The sequence below is a fragment of the Panthera onca genome, chromosome E2 (genome assembly GCF_046562875.1).
Source record: "Panthera onca isolate mPanOnc1 chromosome E2, mPanOnc1 haplotype 2, whole genome shotgun sequence".
In the NCBI taxonomy this organism is placed as follows: domain Eukaryota; kingdom Metazoa; phylum Chordata; class Mammalia; order Carnivora; family Felidae; genus Panthera; species Panthera onca.
Window position 1 is genome coordinate 8,643,480 of NC_138353.1, and position 17,850 is coordinate 8,661,329.

At 54.9% G+C, this 17,850-nt stretch overlaps 1 protein-coding gene across 3 annotated transcripts; it reads right to left on the bottom strand.

Annotated features, from left to right (window-relative positions):
• Nucleotides 1–308: 308 nt before the first annotated feature.
• On the bottom strand, nt 309–17,102 carry SNRNP70 (small nuclear ribonucleoprotein U1 subunit 70). 3 transcript variants are annotated; one of them, XM_060651697.3, is made up of 10 exons: nt 16,892–17,102; nt 15,967–16,123; nt 13,860–13,922; nt 13,692–13,746; nt 9,130–9,194; nt 8,899–8,961; nt 8,182–8,263; nt 4,820–4,921; nt 1,231–1,318; nt 309–1,121 (listed from the first exon to the last, which is right to left on the bottom strand). In XM_060651697.3, exons 2-10 carry the CDS (start codon nt 16,111–16,113, stop codon nt 497–499), a joined length of 1,290 nt encoding a protein of 429 aa, XP_060507680.2. In that variant the 5' UTR covers nt 16,114–16,123; nt 16,892–17,102; the 3' UTR covers nt 309–496. The 3 variants fall into 3 exon arrangements, with proteins under 3 accessions (XP_060507680.2, XP_060507679.2, XP_060507681.2); XM_060651696.3 differs by having other exon boundaries at nt 309–1,148; XM_060651698.3 differs by having other exon boundaries at nt 309–1,148; nt 13,692–13,768.
• Nucleotides 17,103–17,850: the final 748 nt, after the last annotated feature.

Consider the following 17,850-nt stretch of genomic DNA (forward strand, 5'->3'; position numbering starts at 1 on the left):
CACCAAGACAAGGGTTACAGAGACGGCCCCATAAGAGCCCTGAGAAAGATGTTAGGCGAAGAGAAAGGAAAAAGAAAAAAAGAAAAGGAAAGGAAACCACAAAGACATCTAAGACGCTAACGGAGGGAACCTTTCAGAGCACCTCCTTATCCCAGTTTAAATGGCTCTGGGGTAGTGGGGGGTAGCCCCAGCCCCAGGTCAAAAAAGCCCAAGTTTTTGGCATGCCCTGGGACACAGACCAGAGTAGGGCTGCTGGAAAGGACACAACCTTCTGGGAAGACATTAAAAGCAGCAAAGAAACCAAGGTGCTTGTTATCAACAGGAAATTAATTTTATTTTAAATCCAAGGGGCCACAACAAATAAGGAGACGCCTACCCTTGGCTGGCAAACTTAGGTGGTGGCCAAGAAGGTTGGGAAGAGGACGACAGCAAAGGGACGGGTAGGAACGCATCCAAACAAAACTGGGGGGGGGGGGGGGGGGGGGAGAAGCCCTCTTCACTCTGGCGCAGCCTCCATCAAATACCCGTTCTCTGGAGCAAGATACCCATCACCTCCTTCAGACTCCATGTACATGTCTCGGCTTTCGTTGCCCAGACCCTCCAGCCCGTTGTCCTGGCCGCCACCACCCCCACCTCGGGCCTCATCCCTGCCCCGTTCACCACCCCGCTCCCCCCGCTTGTGCTCGCGATCCCGGTCTCGGTCGCGGTCCCGGCGCCGCTCCCGTTCGCTCCGGTGGCTCCGACGTCGTTCCCGGTCTCGATCCCGGCCCTTCTCCTCCGGACCGTCAGGGCCGTCAGGACCCAGCTCCCCAGGAGGCCCGTCATCGGGCGGCGCATCACCAGCCTCAGACGGCTCCGCCATGTCGCCACCGCCTCCGCCACCACGTAGCTCCTCCTTGCGCTCCCGCTCGCGTCGTGCCCGCTCCCGGCTCCGGCTACTTCGCCGCTTCCGTTCCCGGTCCTTGTCCTTGCTACGCTCCCTGGATCGCCTCCGCTCGTCCTTGTCGCGACTCCGCGAGCGCCGCCGCCGGTCCCGAGAGCGGGAGCGTCGCCGTTCTCGCTCCTTGTCTCTCTCGCGGCTTCGTTCCCTGCGCTCCCGCTCGCGGTCCCGGTCCCGGTCCCTGTGGGGAAGCGGGGAGGGGCCGGGCCTGGATGAGGTGGGCAGAGGTTTGTGGCGGGGCTCCCCCATGTGACCGCCCGCGTCCCAGGAAACCAGCTGCCCAATCTTACCTCTCATCGTAGCGGGAAGTATCGTCCCGGCCCGAGTGCCGGATGTTCACGTCGGCCCCGCCTCTTCTGGTACCACCGAGGCCACCTCCTGGGGCGGGGGCAGGCGGAGAAAGGGTCAGTCCAAACAGGGCACCCAGGGAAGGGAGACGAGGCGCATCAAAGAGCAAAAGGCAGGCCTGCAACCGCCAGCGGCGGGCGCGCTTTAACAGGACAGCTGTGTTCACACGCTCGAGGCCTTTCCCCAAGCGCCAGCTGGTCAACACCTGTACTCAGACTCCAAAGCGCACCCTTAACCTCCAAGTCCACACAGCCTCCCAAACCCCTTCTGCTCAGCTGCCTCCTGACACGACGCCGAGCTAGAAACCTAACTAAAACACGTGGCCGGCCTCGAATCCTCCAAGTTTCCCACTGCCTTTACTCCAAATCTCCATCAAGCGGCCTCCAGAAGCTGGCCACTGGTTCTTCATTTTCGGGGCGCTTTTCAACCCCCTCACACTCTCGGTCTCTGTCTCCTTTCTGCCCCACTTCGGGGGATCATTCACTGCTCTCCTTGGGGTCTGCTCTTCCGCGTCCGGTTAACTTACTCCCCCTTTCCGGGTCCTCCTGAACACCATTTCCACCGCAAGCCTTCCCGAACCTACCCCGCTGCCCGGTTCCCCACCATTTACTCATGGACTGAATACATTTCCTTCCTAAAACTTCAGGTGGCGCTTCACAGTGCACACGCCCCTGTGAGCAGGGAACTCCTGCCTCTCCAGACTGTTAGGCACCGTGAAAGTCAGGACTAGGTCTGGATTTGCTGTCACCAGCATGTAACGTAAGTGTCTACGCACAGTAGTCAAAGGACAACTGAGGAGCAACGGCGCCTTCTTCGGATGGCAAAACAAACCCAGAGAGTCACTTGCCCACACGGGGACTTGGCAACGAAGGTGCAGAAATGGGACAGGAATCCCGGCCGACTCCAGAAGCTGCCCTCTTGTGCACCGTTCTGCACCACACGGACCGGAAGCAAGCTTCAGTGAGGCGGGCCGGAGTTCCACGAAAGGAAAGGACTTCCAGCAGTGCCGGGTGAAAACAGGCAAAGGATGCTCGGAGAGCAAACGTTCTAACAGGCACAGGCAACTGACCGGGCATCTGGAACGTCACAGGTATGATGCGGAACAGACTTGTGTCTTCAACTGTCAGGTCACAACCCAGCAATGGATCACACCACCAATTAGACGGGTTGCAACCAACACACATTAAAAAAAATAAAAGGCGCCTGGATGGCTTAGTCGGTAAAGCATCCGACTTGAGCTCAGGTATTCTGTGGGTTGCACTCTGTGGGTTGGAGCCCCTCGTCGGGCTCTGTGCTGACAACTCAAGAGCCCGGAGTCTGCTTCAGATCCTGTGTCTCCCTCTCTCTGCCCCTCCCCCACTTACTCTCTCCTGGTCAAAAATAAACATTATAAAAAATTGTTTTTAATAAACAAAAAACAGGGGCGCCTGGGTGGCTCAGTCGGTCAAGCGACCGACTTTGGCTCAGGTCACGATCTCACAGTTTGTGAGTTCAAGCCCCACGTCGGGCTCTGTGCTGACAGCTCAGAGCCTGGAGCCGGCTTCGGATGCTGTGTCTCCCTCTCTCTCTGCCCCTCCCCCACTCATGCTCTATCTCAGAAATAAACATTAAAAAAATAATAGTAATAGTAATAATAATAATAAACAAAAAACAAAGTAAAGCAACAGAATATAAAATACTAGTATAGACTGTCTGTAAAAAAGGTAGTTTCTGGGGGAGCCTGGGTGCCTTAGTTAAGCATCCAACTCTTGATTTCAGCTCAGGTCACAGTCTTGTGGTTCGTGAATTCGGGCCCCACATCCGGCTCTGCGCAGATAGTGTGGAGTCTGCCTGTGACTCTCTGTCCCTCCTCCATACTCGCTCTCTCAAAAATAAACATTAAAAAAAAAAAAAAAGGTAACTTCTGTTCATAAAACTTTTGTTTGGGTTATAATTTTGCATGTATACATGCTGTGTCAGGAAGTACTAGGTACTGCTATCGCAGAATTTGAATGCCAACGGACCTAGAAGATTCTGGGATTCCGGGATTCTACCAGAACAGGAAACAGCACTCTGAAGAACTCACTCCACCCCAGAGAAATGAGGGCAAGATAAAAACCGATCTGTTGTTCAGAGAGCCAGCAGTTGAATGTGTGGTCTCTGTCACACAGGCAAGTTCAGGGTGAGAAGAGTGGGCGGGAAGGCAGGATTAAGAGCAGAGTACTCATCCATCTGACAGGTCTACCCGAGGAGGACCATCTTCTTGGACAACTGTCACTCACCCTCAAAGAAGTAGGTCCTTAACAGGCATGTTTGGATGGCAAGACCTCAGACCCAGGTCCAGGCCCAAGGCTGAGCCACTGAGACCCACCCACCCCAAAACGCAGAGACTCAGTCAAGACTGAGTATAAAGCAGGACACACACTGGGCCAGTGCAGGGAAACACAGAAGAGATCAGTCTGCACACATAGCAGGCAAGACAGAAGCAAGCTGCAGTGACACCAGAGGTGGCTCCTGGCAACTTAAGGTCTGGCTACCAGGTCCCCTTCAGGCCAACTGGCATCACACATCTTTGGGCTCCAAAGGATCCGTGGGATTCTCAATCAACAAGGCTCCTTTGTGCTTTAAACCCCTCAAATGTATTTCTGATACCTGCAACCAAACTGACCTTGACTGACACTGTGAATGACCATTAGAGACAGACAAAGACTTGCTCTTGACTAAAACACATGGTAAGGGCGCCTGGGTGGCTCAGTCAGTTAAACATCCAACTCCTGATCTCGGCTCAGGTCATGATCTTATGGTTCGTGGGACTGAGCCCCGTGTCTGGCTGGGTGCCGACAACATGCAGCCTGCTTGGGATTCTCTCCTTCCCTCAGCCCCCCCACCCCCCGCCCCATGCACATGGCTCTCTTTCCCTCTCAAAAGAAATAAACATTAAAAAAAATTAGAGCAAAAACATGGGGGGCGCCTGGGTGGCTCAGTCGGTTAAGCATCTGACTTTGGCTCAGGTTATGATCTCATAGTTCTTGAGTTTGAGCCCCATGTCGGGCTCTGTGCTGACAGCTCAGAGCCCAGAGCTGCTTTGGATTCTGTGTCTCCCTCTCTCTCTGTCCCTCCCCTGCTGGTATTCTTGCTCTCTCTCAAAAATAAACAAAAAGATTTTTAAAAAAGTAAAAGTATGGTAAACAGGCATTTGCTGAACCAACGTATCAACAGACAAGCAAGAGCAAAGAGTCAGTGGATGAGAGGGTGACATTTACAACCCTACCAGGGGCTCCTTGCCAAGCTGGGCATCTGGTATACTGAGCTTGGTGAACTCTGAGGTGACCCCCACTTTCCAGGATAAGGAGAATGAGGCACAAAGAGAGGAAGTCCACCAACTAGAGAGTAACCCAGAACAGGAAGACAGCCCTCAGGAATGATGACGGTGAGGAGAGACAAGCCGGAGAGAGGAAGGAAAGACGTGAGCAGCCAGGCAGGCAGAAAGTGGCAGGGAATGCAGAAGGGATGCAGGCCTGCCGGGGCCCAGCCCACACAGGGAGTGCTCACCTAGCCGCCGGGGCCGCCAGCCCTTCACGGTTCGGCCCCTCTCCACGTCCACAAGGACCCTCCTGCCGTCAATCTTCTTGCCATCTGCGTGCTTGTAAGCGGCTGCAACAGACGTGGGGGGGGGGGAGGGGGAAAGAGTCCCCAGAGGGTCCTCTAGTCAGGACAGGGCCCGGCTCTGTGGCATCCCCACCCCCATGTCCCCATCAAGGCACTCTGTGCGCAGGCGCACACACACACACACGCACACGTACACGCACACGCGCGCACACGCACGCACGCGAGCACACGCCCACCAGACAGCCAGGCAACTGACAGCCAGACTGACCCTCTCCCAAACCAGGAGGGGCCTGCTCCATCTCGGAACTTGTTCATCACCCCCCAATTGCTACTGGGGGGAGCAGGACCACCCCAACCACCACCCGCCCACCTGGGCTGCCAAGCCCTGCCTACTCCCACCCGACAGAGCAGCCCCCTCCTGTCCAGGCGGCCAAAGTCGCTGCAAAGAAACTGAAGGTTAACTTAAGGTTGGACTCTGCTGTGGGGGAGGGCTCCTCCACAACCCCAGGCATGCACCCTAAAACATCGTGCTGGGGGAGGAGGCCCAGCTGGGCCGCACTGCACCCCAGTTCACACCGTTTTATTTTTTATTTTTTTGTGTTTTGGGGGACGGAGGTGAGTGTGGGGGGAACAGACATCAGAACAGAAAATGAACCAGAAAAGGGTGGGAGAAATCTTCAGGAGATGGCAGGGAGCAGAAGGGTGGGGTTACGGTGCTCCCAGGGGGCCTGGAGGGGCCCCCTACAGCAGGTGGGGGAGAGGGAAAGTGGAGGGAGGCATGGGAGGCGTGCGGTGCTCCTCACAATTCCTGCCTTACCTGAGCCGACTGACTGCCACCCAATCCCAGCCCCCGTCCCATCTCTCCCTCCACAGCCCCTGCTCAACAAACACTGGGAGGCCAACCCCAGCCTGAGCCTGCCGGGCAGAGCGAGGAGTAGAGGGGGAGATTCGGGGTGAGGCATGTTCCTGCTCTTGGGCAGGGCACAGCAATGGGCAGGCCCGACCCAGGGCCTGTCTCACACGGGCGTCGGGAAGGCCAAAAAAGTCCGTTTCCCACCCCCAGCCCTGGCCTAGGGAGTTGTCCTCAACCAACCACAATACCCTGCCCCGCCCCAGCCCGCTCCCCCCCAAATAACAACCAGAGGAAGAGAAAAAGGTGCCATTTACCGATGCCGGCCTTGCGGGTGTCCAAACCGAGCGGGATGGGGGGGGCTCGGCAACTCCTGGGGGCCTGGCGAGGAGGCGGGCTTCCCGGGGGGGGACACGGGACCGCTTACCTGGAGCCCCCAAGCTTACCTGAGCACGCGCACAGACCCCACACCCACCACCATGGGGTCAGCTAAAGCTACAGGGAGGGAAGTGGGGGGGTTCTAGGGAGCCAGTGGAGAGGGAGAGGAACCACGTCTCCTGCACCACCTGGAGGCAGGCAGAGGAAGTGGCGGACCCCAAATAAACCTCATGGAGGCCTTAAAAGAGGGGGAGACAAGGATTAACATCAAGTCTAGGAGCTGGTAAAGTCCCGGGACTATCTTATTGCATTTAAGAAGGCGGCTGGGGAGGCCTCAGAGAACCTGTGCGCCCTCACCTTTCCCGGTAAAGTCCACGCTAAACTAGGCACACGCCCCGCCCCCTCGCAGCACATAGAAGGACTTTTCCAACTCGAGTTCCACACTCCCTCCCGCCACCTGCAGGTCAAAGGCTGGCACCCAAAGGGGCAGCCTCGGGGGTCCAGGAGATGGCGTGCAGCCCAGGATCTGAGGAGGAGGGGCCGCTCGGCCCCCGAACCCAGAGGAGGGTAGTGGGGGGACGGGAGTGAAGGACCGGGAACACAGTCAGGCAAAGGAACCCTGCTCTGGTTCAGTGTCCCAAACCCCGGAAGAAGCCCAACCCAGGAGTACCAGCAAAGAAACCACGTGACATGTGTGCTTCTAGGCTCGTCTTTCTCTCCCTCTCTTAGGTCTCTATAGACAGCGGAAGGGTTTTAAGTAGAATCTACGACACCTTCAGCCCCTGGCAGCCTGTCACTTGGTCCCTCCCACACTCCAATCCCCAATTCCGTGCACTCTGCAGAGCCGCTGGGCACCACGGCCCTTAGGTAGGCCTCGACCAGGAGAAGGCAGACAGAAAAGGGGCACAGCACCCTGAATCTAGCAACCAGAAAGATTCTCCAGGGCCACCACAGTGACAGCCCCACAGAAGCACGGGGGCAGGGAGCAAAGGGTTGAAGGGTTCCATGCGGAGCCCTCCCCCCAGTGCGTCCTGTCTTCGGCATTCCTGTAACCTTCCCACTGACGCCATGAAGCCAGGTTAAGTCAGGGGCTGGGTGGAGCCCAACTGGAGAGGCCAGACGCCTTTCCAATCAGGGTCCGTCCTTCCCTTCCTGGGACCGACAAGATTACCAGAGAGCCTGTGGACTGGGGGCAGGGGTGGCAGGAGGGACAAAGGGCACCCAAACAAGGAAAGGGTTCCGGGTGCGGGGAGGTTGAGGGGGCGACTGGGGATGGGAGGAGGGAGGCCTCACTGCTCCTGCACTGCCTGGCTAAGCTGGGCTAGTGTGCGGTGCTGAGTGATCTTACCCATGATACAAACCCTTATACCAACCATACACTGAGGTGTTGTAAGGGGAGCGTAAGCATCAGCTGCAAGCCAGCTGCGTGGTGGCTGCAGTGACAATAAGAACAGTCAATTAATACGGCGGCCCCTGGACACGCCGCAGCCCTGCCCGCCCCCGCCCACCCATCCCTGCCCATGTGGACGCCGCCGCGGCCTCAAAGGGGGCTTTGGAGATGTGGGGGCAGGCGCCGAACACGCCTACAGGCCCACTGCCCGCTGAGGAACAGGGTGGGGGGCCAGGGGTGGGGAGGCGGAGGGTCGGGTGGCCCAGCCCCAGTTCTGCTGGGGGGAAGAGAGGGCAGGTTCAAAGGCCAGTCCTCAGTCTGACCTAGCCACCCCCACTTCTGGTGGGGGGAATGGGGAGAGGCTCCCCGAACACCCGACCCCTCCCCCCCACATCCAGCTGGCCCCAGCTCCCACCCAGTTCCCTCCTTGCCCCTGAGGTTCAACGTGTGACACTTACCTCCCCGGGTTCACACACACACACACGTTGTGGGGGATTTTGGTTTTTGTTTTTTAAAAAACACGTATATAAAAAAAAAAAAGATATATCAGAAACAGAGGGAGGAGGAGAAGAGACATCGCTAATGTCAGGTTTGGCAGGGCAGGGGTTGGGGACAGACGACAGGAAGGGGCTGGGCAGCAGAGAAGAGAGAGGGTCAGAGGGCAGGGCTCAGGCCAGAGGTACTCACAGTGCATGTCTCGCTCATGTTCGTACTCGATGAAGGCATAGCCACGGGGCTTTCCTGACCGCTTGCTGTAGACCATGTGTATCTGAGGGAGGCAGCCGGTGGGGGGCGGCGCAGAGATTAGTTCTCAGACAAGGAAATCCCACCCTTTCAACCACAGAGGCGGCCTACGCCAGCGACAGATGCCTCACACCCACACCCTGTCCCCGTCCCTGTCCCTGAGAGCCCCAGGTGACTAATGCCCTCCCAGCACCGGGCTCAGCAGCGGACGCGCACACTGATCTCAAGCCCTCACTACTGCTCAGAGCGCTCAGGGGACTTTTCGATGAAATTGAGGCCCGCCAGTTAAACACAGAGCCTTGCTCCACAACGGCAATTGGCACACGCTTCTGCATCTTCCCTAAAGGGCCAGACGGCAGATGCTTCCAGTTCCATGGACCTGACAGTCTCTGTCCCGACTACCCGCCTCTGCCTCACAGCAACGGGAGCCGCAGACAACAGTAAACAAACGGGCTTGGCTAGTTACCACTTCTTAATTTTACTCCTGCTACCCAAAATCCCCTGCGAGGAAGTACAGTCAGAATGGAAAGGCAGCCCATGGACTCTGAAGCCCTGAAATGATGGGATGCATCCTTGGGGCCAGGAACCAGCCTTCTCCCTCCACCCCCCGCCATCAAATCCCTTTCCAATTCAAATAACCCCCCGTCCCAGTCCACTCACTCTTTTGATGGGTCCGTACACCTCAAACTCTCTCCGGAGCTTGGATTCTGTTGTGTCATAGTTCTACCGGGAGACAGACAGACACAAAGTTAAGTGGGAGAAATTAACCATCCCCAAGCCCTCAGAACATTCCAGGACCTGGCCTACTGTCCTTTGTCCCACACCCAAGCTCTCAGCAGCGCAGGGTTTTGGCTTCTCTGGGGCTCCATGGCTGGGGAGCTGGGGACTCACCACTCTAGCCACAAAGAGAGTCTTGAAGGCATCACCCTGAGCATTGGGATCATTGTGAGGGTCCCCTGTGCAGAAGAAAAGAATGTGTAAGTAGAAAACATCAACAGTCACACACAGCAAGAAAGGCGGACGGACAGAGAACCGTTAGAATAAAATTGCTGGTGACCTGGAGACCTTGGACACGCTCCGTTTTCCAGTTTCCCTGGGGCACAGCAGCCTTTATCTCAGTAACCAGTTTAGGTTGATGGGGGAAGGGGACAGGCTGACCTCAAGCTGACACTGGATGGGGGCCAGGAGTCTGAACACCATTTCAGACCTAGACATGTTAAAGCCCCAGCCCCTTCCAGGTGAAGGCTGGGCATCCAGAGGCAGCCTGACCACTCCAGGTGCCAGGCTCCCTCCCTCAGCTGCGGGGCCACGCGGCCACCCAACGACACGGCTTGCACCCACAGCCCTCAGGAAAACCTGGGCTCAAAGGCTGGGAGAGAGCCTAGCAGTGTCCACCTGCTTTCTGCCCCATGACCTCTGTGCCCCAGGGAGAAACCCAGGCCTGGTGCTGGAGCGCACGAAATGCTCAACGGGTGCTTACTCCCAACCCTCCTACCACGAGGCCACTGAGGAACAACCATCTCCACAGAAAGGAGCCAAAACCTATCACAAAACCAATTCCTGGGGGGATTCTGGTGGGTCAGGCCTGGGAAGAAGTCCTTTTCACCAACTATAGAGGCCCAAGCACACACAGCGGTCCTCGACTCCTGCCGGGGTCCCCAAGGCACCCCGACCACTTCAGAGCAAAGGCGGTTCTTCCACGTGACACGACACAGCACAACCCTTAGAATGACATGCCGTATCCCAGGAGAATGTAAAAAAACGAACGTTAATAATTTATTGAACGCATAATTAGGCCCAGACACTGCTGCACGCTGAAAATGAATCCTCATTCTGCAAACAGAAACCAAGCCAACCCCCGAAGCATGGAAGAGGAAAAGTGTCAGAGCAGCAAAGAGGCCAAGCCCGGCTTTACGTCCCAGCCCAACCTCACGGCCCCGGCGTTCTAACTACCAAGCTCCACACTGAACACCTACACACCAGCTTCTCAGGATGACAGGCTGGGTGCCGCAAGAAGCCAGAGAAATAAAGCTGCAGATCTGAGGAGGCTAGGCTGCGAACACAAGCGAAACTCAAGATGACTTCAGGGAATGTATTACAAACCAGAGAACTGAGCCTAACTACCTGGAAAGCGACGGTGGCCTTTGAAGACAACGCCACCTTTGCGCCTACCCCCTTCAGTTCCTCACTATCCCTCATCCTTCCGTGTCATAGTTTTCTGTGCCCCGGTATCTCGATCTACACCGACTGCTCTCGTCCGTTCGTCCAACAGGTATCTGTGCAGCGCTGGCGAGTTCCCGGAACCGTCGCACGGAGCCGGGGATTCGGTGGCGCACAAGACAAAACACAGCCCCGTCCTCTCGAAGCTCAGACACTCATGCGGGGAGGCCGACAGCAAACTCGGTGAGGAAGTCATCTGGTTCCATCACAGAGTGACAGACCCAGGGTGAAGAGTTGTAATGGGCAGGTCAGGAAAGGCCTCACCAGGATGAGGACATCTGACTGAAGACCTGAAACCATCACAGCTGCAACGTGAAACGCATCTGCCAACCCCAGGCAGCAGGTGGCCTAACAGGCAGGGTAGGAATGCTAAGGCTACAATGGTTGCAGGGGATGGGGGAGAGGACCAAGGCCAAACAGCAGACACCTGAAACTTCCTGACGTGCCGTGGAGGTGCCCGGCAGCATCCAAGGGATACCGCAGAACTCTCTGCGGTTCTTGCTTACTCGAGGGTTGCCCCTGAGTGTGGCCAAAGGGAAAAACTAGTGCAGCCGAGCCGAGAACACCCATGTGTCTGCAAAAAGAAGACGTCAGCAGGAAGAGGGCAGCAGAGAACTGAAGCCGGTCAGCAGCTCACCAGCTGGTGCACTCGTGCGCACAAACTCAGGGAACTCCCGCGCTGGCACCTCTGCCCTTGGAAAACCCCTGGTTAAAGGGATTATCTAGGTAGCAACCCCGAGCAGGAGCTTGAAGAAACGCCCTATGGAGCCGGGAAGCCTGTTCAGGCTTTCAGATGGCAGGAAAAGTATTTCGAAACTCTCGGCTCTTGGGAAGTATACTGCCCTCAACGAGCCCCGGGTTTCCTGATCTTAAAAATGGGAGTAATAACCCCCCGCCACACTTGGAAGCTGGGAGAAGTCAACGGTATGAAGTACACCAATTGCTTAACAAGGGACAAGGTCCCCTCGAATGGTAGCTGCTACCGGTGACAAGGCAGAGCCAACTTCTGTAGTTGGAGATGGAGGCTCTTAGGGCCATGAAAACCCTAACGTACTCGACCCGTTTTTTTTTTTTTTCTTTCCACTTATACAGAAGTTCAAACACTGAGGGAAGCAGAGAATAATATAATGAAGACCTATGAACCAGCTTCAATTATCAACACATGGCCATGTTTGCTTCATCTGTACCCCCATCCCACCAAAGTATTTTAAATCAAACACCAGACATAGCATTGCAGTCTCTAACAAAGAATTTTAAAGAAATCATCACCACCGTACTCTTACTAGACCTTAAAAGGTTAAGGTCAGCTCCTTAACCCGAAACCCAGGGTTCAAATGTACTCCGTTATTTCCAAAACTGGACTTTTAAAATTAGTTGTTTTTTTTTTTTAACTCTTATTTAAAAAGAACGGGGCAGGGGGGACATAGATCTGAAGCTGAAGGAACAGAGCATGATGCAGGACTCTGTACCCACAAACCATGATATCAAGACCTGAGCCAAAGTTGGACATTTAACTGAGCCACCCAGGCGCCCCAATGCAGTTACCTCATTTAAATCAGGATCCAAACAAGCATACACATCACTTGCTTGACCGATCTTTTGATTCTTTAATCGTTTTTGGTCCACTCCCTGCCCTTTCTCCTTGTCATTTATTAAAGAAACTGAGTTACAACTTTGTTTTATACCATTTCCCACATCCTGAATTCGACCAACTACATCTTTATGATGTCGTTTAACCTACCAAGATCCCATTCTTAAAAGTGTGGAAAATAACTTCTAAGGGGAGAAAAGATTTATCCAAGGCCACCTGGCAGTTAAGCAGCAGGATCGGGGTTACAACGCACAAGGGTCAGACTGCAAGGCCCGTGCCCTACAATACAACCAAGACTCCCCAAATTAACTGCCGACAATTCTGTGTGCCGAGCCCTATAGCAGCTGGGGCCATGGTGGTGAGCAAATCGCATCCAAACACTGCTCTTAGAGCAGCTGTGAACCCACAGCGTAGAGATGGAGATGATCTTCAAATCTCCCCTGCAGACCAAAGCGACCAACCTGTAGCAGGACTCGGGGCTTTCAGCACACAAGGTGACTTGACCCGAGCAAGGAAGTCACGAAAGGCTTCCTTGAGAAGTGACAGCTGAACAGGGATACAAAGAGCTGTTACACATAAACCAAGGTGTCATCAGAGACTGGGGGAACAGCCTGGGCAAAAGCCCAATGCCAGGGGACGTTCCAACAAGAACGAGGCATGAGAAGAGGCCGCTGTAGCCAGAGGGAAGGAGGCACAGTGCACAACAAGTTTGAAACAGTGGGCAAGAGACTTTCATCTTTAAGCTGAGAGCAAAAGGAAGCTGTTAGCAGAAAATGATACAAAGTTGTACTTTAAAAAGACCCAAAGAACTTGGTGGAGACAGGCACGTAGGTAATCAGACGGTTACTGTGTGTCCAAGCAAGAGAAAACCTGAGTGGTGACACATATGGAGAGAAGGGTCAGATCTGGGACATTCAGAGAGTAACAGGGCAGGTGGTGGTGACGAACTGGAGAAAGGAGTAAAGAAAGCGTTAAAAACAAACTGGGTGGCAACAACAGAGAGCATGACTTGCAAGGCTACATGGCCATGTTCCAGGGAAGAAAACATCCAAGGAGACCAGGTGGGAAGAGGAAATTCTGAATGCGGTTTGAACACAGGGTCTGAGAAAGGACAGGAAGGCAGCTCTGGTGAGTCATTGCTCAGAGAGCTCTCTGCTGGTATCACGCCTTTAGATGCTTGGCATCTGCATAAGAGCCCTGAGGAAACACGCCGCTCCAGGGAATAAGGTCCAAAATGACACGATTCACCAGCCTCACAGGAGCTGAAAGAAAGACCGAGTCTTCCAACTACAACGTCCTTACTCCAACAAGAAAGGGCCACTTGAGACCGACGTGACCCTGTGAGTCTGGTTAATGACTGCGACTATAACGGATCTGTCCTGCAGCCCAGGACACCCAGCTGGTTGTGGGAGTCTCCCTGAGTGCACTCCCCCATACAGTGTGCAGCCCGAGGTACCAGGCCTCCCTTCCCACCAACCCTGACCCCACGCTGTACTTCTAAATCCTAAACCAAACACGGTACTTGGCCAACTTTGTGGGCTAAAAACCCCACCTGCCCAAATTAGAGTCCTGGGTTGGATTAGCCGGAGAGAAATGCAAGAAGGTTTGAAGAAAAAGAGATGGGAAAAGAAGAGAGACTTACACATTTTTAGCTCTGTCTCCACTTCCTGCTGTCGCCGCTCAATTTTTTCCCGTCTCTGTCGGGAAAAAGGTGGACAACTGAATGAGGAAAGAAGTGCCCTGATGTCAGGGAACATCCTGGAGAGAAAATGGCAAAACGACATGTGGCCAAGAGATGAAAATTACATACCTTCCTCTCCATGCGTTCCTCCCGGGTTTCTGCTCGAGTTGGGGGAGGGGCATCTCGAGGGTCCTGGAAATAAGAAGACAGGTGACAGGGTGGGAGGGACAGGGAGAAATTGCAAGGGACACCCATCCAGAAAACAACACGTGCCTCAGCCACTCACACACAAACAAGCAAACACGGACAGTTCCCAGGCCAGTGGAGGTGGGGAGTGGCATCAAAACCTGGTCCACAGACCAGTGCTACCCACAAACTGTTCCCAATCTGTGACCAGAAAAATAGACAAATCAGAAGAATTCAGAAACTTCTACAGCAACCTGATAGAGCAGTTTTATGCCTGCTGAAATTAACAAAAACTCGATCTTGGGGCGCCTGGGTGGCTCAGTCGGTTGAGCATCTGACTTCGGCTCAGGTCATGATCTCGCAGTGAGTTCGAGCCCTGCGTCGGGCTCTGCGCCTGACAGTGTAGAGCCTGCCTGGGACTCTCTCTCTGCCCCTCCCCCGCTCATGCGCGCGCGCGCGCGCGCACGCGCTCTCTCTCTCTCTCTCTCTCTCTCTCTGTCAAAAATAAATAGACATTAAAAAAAAAACTGAAAACAAAAACAAAAACAAACAACTCGATCTTGGGGCGTCTGGATGGCTCAGTCGGTTGAGCATCCGACTTCGGCTTAGGTCATGATCTCATGGTTCATGAGTTCTAGCCCCACACTGGGCTCTGTGCTGACACCTCACAGCCTGGAGTCTGCTTCAGACTTTGTGTCTCCCTGTCTCTCTGTCCCTCCCCTGCTTGTGTGTGCGTGCTCTCTTCTCTCAAAAATAAATACGTTTAGGGGCGCCTGGGTGGCGCAGTCGGTTAAGCGTCCGACTTCAGCCAGGTCACGATCTCGCGGTCTGTGAGTTCGAGCCCCGCGTCAGGCTCTGGGCTGATGGCTCGGAGCCTGGAGCCTGTTTCTGATTCTGTGTCTCCCTCTCTCTCTGCCCCTCCCCCGTTCATGCTCTGTCTCTCTCTGTCCCAAAAATAAAATAAAAAATTAAAAAAAAAAAAAATACGTTTAAAAGATAAACAAATAAAAACTTGATCTTTTATTCTGTGGTCTTTCTTTAAAGATACGAGAAAAATCAGAACAATCCCTTCGTGTTTACCAAAAACCCCAATCTGCAAAAGATTTGTCCGTTATCATAGACAGAGATCGGGACCAGGGCTGATGCCAAAGAAGAGGACAGTGCAGTTCAGAAGCAATGACTGGACCCCTCCTGAGGGCCAGGGCAGTTCCTGAAGATCTCCCCAGCCACTCATTAAACGGTAACTGCCACATGACCACATCATCAAGGACGCCACTGGCCTGTAGCCATTAAATTAGTTTAATTAGCTAATAACACTTCCCAGTACCGGTTCACCGAGGGTGGCAAATCCTACTAAAGAGCCAACCTTCTGTTATCTCTCCACTAACTTCTGCCCTGCAGCTTCCTCCACCTCCACGGCCCTTTCTTACTTGAGGCCAGAACTTCCCGCTTCTGACTTCTGGCTGTGTGCCAGCATTTCTCAGGTGTGTTCTGATGCACCTTAGAAGGTGGATGTTGTCAGGCCAGTTTTTACCAACGACAAAAACAGAGGCCCAAGTTACATATTTGTGTTTTCCCTGCAGTTGCATAGCCGACATCCTCAAGCCCACACTAACATCATCCTATTAACAACAAAACCGGTCAACGCAGTAACACCGACGTTTCGCCGACTGGTTGGTGCCCAGCCCTGTAATAAGTGTCGCAGTTAATTCCCCACCAACACTATGAGGAAGATACTACTATCCCCTGGCAAAAAATGAAGAAATCAACTAAGAGAACACACCATTTGCCCAAGGTCACATGGCTGATAAATGGTGTGCCAAGGACTGCCTGACCCCAGAACCTGAATCCTCAGCTGCTACTTACTGAATTTTCAACAAAAACCCTACAAGGAAGCATCATCAACCCCTTTTAAGACAGAGAAACTGAGAATCAGAAAGAGTTAAGTTCCCCGCCTAAATCACACAGAAAGTGTCCAGAAACTGGACTCTCAAATCCAGCTCCCCGGCCTCAGAACCCAAACCACTAAGAGTCTGCTCAGCGAACTCACCTCAAACTCTCGGATGTAGGGCGCAATGCCACAGTAAGGTTGATTGTGGTGTTTCTCATGTGGCAGTTTCTCCAAGGGGGGCAGGTATGGGATAGGGTCACGGGGAGCAAAGAGGGCCAAAAGGTTGGGTGGCAGGAACTGGGTCATCTTGCCAAGTCTGAGGGAGGAAGGACAGCCTTAGGTTAGGGTGGCCGGGAGAGACGAAGCCCCTATAATCCCGGGACTCCCAAGAAGAAAAAGAAAGAGGAGTAAGATCTCAGTATTAAAGCAGGTCCCGGAAGAACACGGAATGATCGTATGGCTCACGGCAAAGAACTAAATCTGAACGAGAAATATAAAGTTCACGGGGGAAGGCTGTGGGAGGGCGAGGCAAGGCTGGTAAGGGCAGCAATGACTGAAAAAGAGTTTACGAGGAGTTAAAGTCTCAGGGTCCCGAGCAAGGAGCCGTGGGGCTGGGAGGTTCCCTGCGAGCGTGTGGGGGGGCTCAGCGATCCTTACGAGGGAGGTCCAAACCAATGGCGGCTGGTGGTCCCACACCTTGGAGACCAAGTTACGGGGGCGAGAATCACAGCAAGTCTCCGATCAAGGGAAGAAGCTGGTAAGCAACAAGCCCCTCGAGCTGGGGGCTTGTGGGTAATAAATGCAGGCCCCCAAAGGCGAAAGGAATTATGGGTAAGGGTCCAGGGCGCCGCGGAGACGAGGAAGAAAAAAAAGCAACACACCGCAAGGGCCTGTGGGTAAGGGGCCGCGGGAGAGCTGTGGGAAGAGGGCCTCGGTGCCCAGAGGAGTCTGGGTAAGGGGTGCAGAAAGGTCCTGCGGCGGTGGCGCGGGAAGGGGGCCCGGCCGCGGGGAAAAGGCTAGGGCCCACCGCAGGGGTTTGTGGGTAGCGGCTCCGCACCCGGTAAGGCCACTCGGTCTCACTCACCCGCCGCGCGGCGCCCTCCTCGGCCTGGAGACGGTCCGGGGGCTCGCGGCGGCTGCGGCGGCCCCTCAGCAGCAGGGACTCCCGCTCTCGCTTCGACTGCGGCGGCGCCCGCGTCGGTCTCCCTCAGTCGCCCGCCCAGCGCGCGCACCAGGCCGCTGCTCACGAGCCCGCGCGGCCTCGGCTCGCGACAGGGGCAAGGGGTGGAGCCAGCCTCAAATCCCTCCGCCGGCCGCGCTGCGCACGCGCGGCGCGATCCAGAACGACCCACACACAGGGACCTGGCGGCGCCGCGGGGACTGCGCACGCGCAAGGTCACTTCCCCGCCCACGGGCACCTTAAACTCCTTTGCCGCGGCTGGCTGCAGGCCGCAGTGCGCACGCGGGTACCGCACCAAACCCCAGCCCCCACCCCCTTTCGCTTTCGGCTCCAACCGCCTCCGTGCGCGAGACTCCTCGATGCTCCGCCCCTTTCCCTAACACACTTCCCGGATCTTGTACGCATGCGACTGTTGTGTGTACGACTAAATACCCCTCCGCCGCCTGGCAAAGAGGCAAAGAGTCCGTACGTGAATGGTGTTACGTTGATGTCTAACCTGTTAAATCATAACTGTTCATTCAGCGCCTAGTGTAATGCTAGGCATTGTTTGGGCTCTGAAGATATATAGCACATGACTAAGAGAAAGTCTTTTTCTTCTTGGAGCTTACGTTGTACTGGGGAGATGATAAAGGCATTTAAAAAGAATAAATTGTGGAGGGGGGGGAATAAATTGGGGGTTGTGGCCAACACAATAAATAAAAATAGGGCAGGGGTGCCTGGGTGGCTCAGTCCATTAAGCATCCGCTCAGGTCATGATCTCGGATTTGTGAGTTCGCCCCGCATCTGGCTGTGCTAACAGCACAGAGCCTGGAGGCTGATTCAGATTCTGTGTTTCCCTCTCTCTCAGCTCCCCCCCCCCCCCG